This window comes from Gavialis gangeticus, unplaced genomic scaffold, assembly GCF_001723915.1.
Source record: "Gavialis gangeticus isolate Ggan-Ray unplaced genomic scaffold, GavGan_comp1, whole genome shotgun sequence".
Classification (NCBI taxonomy): Eukaryota; Metazoa; Chordata; order Crocodylia; family Gavialidae; genus Gavialis; species Gavialis gangeticus.
In genome coordinates this window covers 24,234,344-24,238,807 of record NW_017729000.1, presented here as the reverse complement: position 1 = coordinate 24,238,807, position 4,464 = coordinate 24,234,344, and the positions used below count along the sequence as shown (strand labels likewise).

The 4,464-nt window shown below is 55.9% G+C and overlaps 1 protein-coding gene across 1 annotated transcript in view; it reads left to right on the top strand.

The window, feature by feature from the left end:
- The first annotated feature begins 1,359 nt into the window (after nucleotides 1–1,359).
- The window catches only part of IL17B (interleukin 17B), a 9,706-nt gene continuing 6,601 nt past the window's right edge, over nucleotides 1,360–4,464 (top strand). Inside the window, exons 1-3 of the mRNA XM_019506436.1 lie at nucleotides 1,360–1,491; nucleotides 1,688–1,739; nucleotides 4,245–4,423. Coding sequence (XP_019361981.1) covers nucleotides 1,719–1,739; nucleotides 4,245–4,423 — 200 coding nt within the window. The 5' untranslated portion in view covers nucleotides 1,360–1,491; nucleotides 1,688–1,718. The remainder of the gene's footprint in view (nucleotides 1,492–1,687; nucleotides 1,740–4,244; nucleotides 4,424–4,464) is intronic.

The following is a 4,464-nucleotide window of genomic DNA, read 5'->3' as shown; positions in this document are numbered from 1 at the left end:
AGCAAGCCTAAAGGCAAAGGGGAACCCAGTTTTGTTGCAGGCAGTTGGAGGAGGCCTGGCATTTTGAAAGCTTGGAGTGGGCCCTGCAGGTAGACTTAGGAGCAGGCTCAGAGCCCTTGGGGTTTGCATTCAGGGACGAGTAGCCACTGCTCTGCCTGGGTGCATTTGTCGCTGCAGCGTTGCTGGGATGAGGAGAGACCCCCTTCTACCCACCAGCCAGAGGCCCAGCACAGCCAGCTGTCCAACCATTTGGCTTTAGGGTAGCACCACCCTGTGGCAATGCTTTGACATGACAGCTCCCTGCACGCACCAGCTGCCAGAGCCCCTGCGGGGGAGCAGGGCCCTGCTATAGAGAGAGAGCAACAGCCCTTGTGCCAGGGCAGGTCCAGCTAGGAGCCCATGGGCACCCCAGGTCCTGGCCTAGGATTAGCAGCAAGGCCCTGCCACAGATACAACCCTCAGCACCACACAGCAAGCCCTTCTTCATGAAAAGACAGCTGGGAGGCCCTCTAGTCCTCTCCAACAAGGGCCACAAAACCCTGATGCACAAAATCCAGCTTCCTCCCACACCAACTCTTGCCTGCACCCATCTCCAACAACAGGCAGGGATGCGATTCTGGAGCTGTCAAGCCCGTACAGGACATGGGGTGTATGTGTGGGGCAAGAACGGGCCAGGAGCACTGTGCAAGGGGACCAAGTCAGTTCCAAAGCCAGGTGGGTAGCTGGCTCCACAACCTCTTCAAAGCTAGCCCAGCCCGTCTGCCCAATGCTGCTGCCACGAGCTGTGTCAACCACTATCCTCCCCGTGACCAATCTAGGGGCTGGTCTGGAAAGCCCTTGGGGCCTTTGAAGAAGGGGATCGAGGGGAAGCCACAAATGTGCATGCTGGGAGCAGCCAGGAATGGCACCACATGGGAGGCTTGCACTTCTCTGCATGGGAAGAGCCCAGGGCTGCAACTTTCTACCAACAGAAGAGCCACTGCAGCCTGAGAGAGCATGCTGGCACTGCTCACAGGAGAGACATCCAGCTGGCCCAGCAAGCATCAGTCCTCTAGGGCTGTCACCAGGAGGCACACCAGTACCGATTCCCAGGCACCAGGGACCCCCAGTTCTTCTGATCTGACCAAGCCGCTGCAAGATGAGCTGATGCCACAGCTCAGAAATTCTCAGCTGGACTCAAGTCCTCAACCTAGAGCAAAGAGAGACTCACTGTTCCCTTCCAGCTCCCAAGGAAGAGTGGTGGCTATGAGAGGTGGGAAATCAGCACCCAGAGCCAGGCCTCCAGCTCAGAGCGCCTGCTCCCAGTCCTGCATCCAATCCCTCCACCCACCACTTCCCAAAGCCCAGGCAGGCCCCTCCACACTGCCTGATGCCTGTCTCCAGAGGAAGTGGCCACCCAAGGAGCTCCCAGGGGACTCTGCTCATGGCCTGCGTCTTTGCCGAGACCACAGGTACTTAAGCAAACAGCCACGAACTCTCGCTGCCAGCAAGGTGCGTGGGGGTCATGGGGCAGCCACGTCCACACACAACCCCAAACAACACCGGCCTTTGTTCCCTCTGTCAACACCCCAGCTGGCACTTGGGGGAAGCTCATTGTGCTGCCAGACACACCTCCCAGGCCATGCAGGCGCTGGGGGCTGGGGCTTTCCTGTTTTAATCTCTGGCTCATCCTGTTCCCTTCACACAGCACTGAGGCATCTCTGGGCTGCCCTGCGGTGATGGACTGGACTCCAAGCCTGGTAAGTGCCTGGGCTGCTTGCTCTGGGGGCTTTTATTATCTACTCTGTATACTGGCAGCCGGTTGGGTTTGTTTGCTTTGGAGCTTGCCTGCCCAAGTTACTATTCCCCTAGCCCGGCTGGGACAGACCAGCCATGGCCCTGGGGATGAGCAAGAGAGAATGGCTTATGCTTCAAAGAGCTGCTTCCCTCCCCACTGTGCCCCATAATAGGGACCCTTTCACCCAGCACTGGAAGGCAGCTGCCTCTGGGGTGGGGCCCAACCAGACAGCACGCAGCACTGCTTCACAAGACTGCAGGGCAAGAAGCATGATCCCTGTAGCTAACGGCAGCCAGAACAGTAGGGACCACCACTACAAACAACTTTTACCACGAGGAAGCCAGCCTGGCCTGTCAGGAGGTGGAGAAGATGCTCCTGAAGGGAGAAAGTGGGGTGGACACTGCCAGCAGCCCCAGAGCCCTGAGCTGTAACTGGAGGGTAGAGGTGGATGGCTAAGGAGCTCAGCGCTGTGGCACACTAGACACAAGAGAGAGCACTTTGGGCATGGAGCGTGCCACAGACAGGGCTGGTACCTCTGTGACGCAGCTCCCAGGGGCTCTGGCCACTGCCTGGCAGCCCCTCTGGCACTGGAGGGAACAGGCAAAAGAAGACATTTGTCCATCTCCTCGGCATGAGGGGCACTGCCAGGAGGAGGGGCAGCTTCAGGGAACATGTACATTGTTTTATGTTTATGCCCCTTGTCCCAGAAGGTCCCTGTGCTCTGCGTGCTCCATACCTGTATGGATGCCCTACGCCCACACTTCAGAGGCGGTGGCATTCCCAGACAAACAGGCCACCCCACAGAGCCCAAGAGGGAGTGGGGAGGGAAAGGACATATCAGTCATAGCAGAAACCCAGCTTTCACGATGGCTCTCACATCCTCACATCATACATGCGAGGGAGGAATAAGGAAGACACTTACGTCCTCCCCATGAAATGGCACCCAGATCACCTTTCCTGGGAGAGGGGAGGGGTCAGCCATCCTCAGCAGGAAGGCATGCCACTGTCTTCTTGGCTCCAGTCAAGGCAGCTCAGTGAGGACCCTAGAGCTGCAGCCATCTCCTGGTCACACAGGGGGCTGACTCCCTTCCTCCCCTGCACCTTTCATGAGGACAGGTGCAACTCTGAGAAATTCCCCAAGGATTAGAAGTGCAGATTTGCAAAGAGACCCCCTGTGGCCCTAAACAGCCCCTTGAAGTCACCACACATTCAACCAGGACTTCCCATGGAGAACAGGAGACACGGGGCATGAAGGGTGTTACCTTCTGCATTTGCAGGCCCCTGTCAAAAGCTCTGTTTTCATTTATCTTGGGGAAAATCTTTCCAGCCTCACCAGCTGGCGAAGCCTCTGTAGAGTCTGTCCTTAGTTTCTGCACCAACTTCATTGGCAGCTGGGGCACTTGCCAAGACTAGGCAATCAGCCTGTCCAGCTCAGGAAGGGCCATCAGCAAACTGGAGATGCTGCCCAGCTGCAGGCTGAGCTAGTCGGATGCCCCACACAGCCCGCAGGCAGGGTGGGCGGTGGGGCTACCATCTGGCAAAAGAGGCCTATAGCAACATTTCACAACCCATGGGTCATGACCCAAAAGTAGATCGCAAGAATATATGAAAGGGTCGCAAACAAATTTTAACAATGGATCAACAGACTTTAAAAATGGGTTCTCCTTTAAAGGAGAAAAATGTGGGAAACTGGCTTTTCCCTTACAGGCTGAGTTCCAGCCTGCAAGGGGCTGCTTGAGGCCCCCATGTCCCCCCTCCCCACACACTGTGAAGCAGCAGGTCAGGAGTGAGGGGCACTGGGTCAAGACTGGTCAGTGTTTACAAATGGGTCCTAGTACAAAAAAAGGTTGAGAACTACTGGCCTACAGGACTTACCAGCTCCAGGCTCTCCAGCTCCTCAGGGCTATTTCCAAAAAGGGCAACAGTTGTTTTTTTTTTTTTTTTCTGCATTGCATCCACCTGCCTAGCTCAAAGCATGTTAGGAGGAGAGTCCAGATCACTACCCTCATTTACAGAGAGAGGAATCAAAGCAAGAGATTCAGGATCCCATAGCAAGAGTCACACAATAGGGAAAGGATCCCAGGAGTCCAGGCGCCATCTCCTGGCTCCTTTTGCTACAGCAGCTTGCCTCCCACCTGGAGGGTATGAGCCCTGCCAGGTAGAGCGATTCCTACCACTCAGCTACATGCAGCACTGTACCTAGTATCCTGGCAGCTCTGGGTGAACTTTTAGTATTGGGCCCCCCTTTGGCAGAGATAATGATAATAATAACAACAATAAAAAAAGTTACCATTTTCAGGACTGCTTTCTGTCCAGACCCTAGACAGCCACCCCGTTTGCCCATGCCTGTGTCCAGTTTTGGCTACATGCAAGAATCCCCTCTCAGGCACCCACATCCCAGGAGAAGGGTGGATTAAGCATGGGTCAGCACTGGGAAACTTATACCCTGTCCCACCTTCCTTTGCAGCTTCTGCTCTGTGCTTTCTCCTTGGCCTTCATGCCAGCTGCCCTCACAGAAGCAAAAGACCAAAGCAAAGCAGCCAAAGGAAGGAGAGGACAGGCTCGGGGCAGGGCCCAGCTCCCAGGGGCCCAGACCTCCCCCCCAGGCCCCAGGCTGAAGGCAAATGGCTTGGCCATGAATGATACATACACCATGGTGGAGGAATATGAGGAGAGCATCCAGGAGA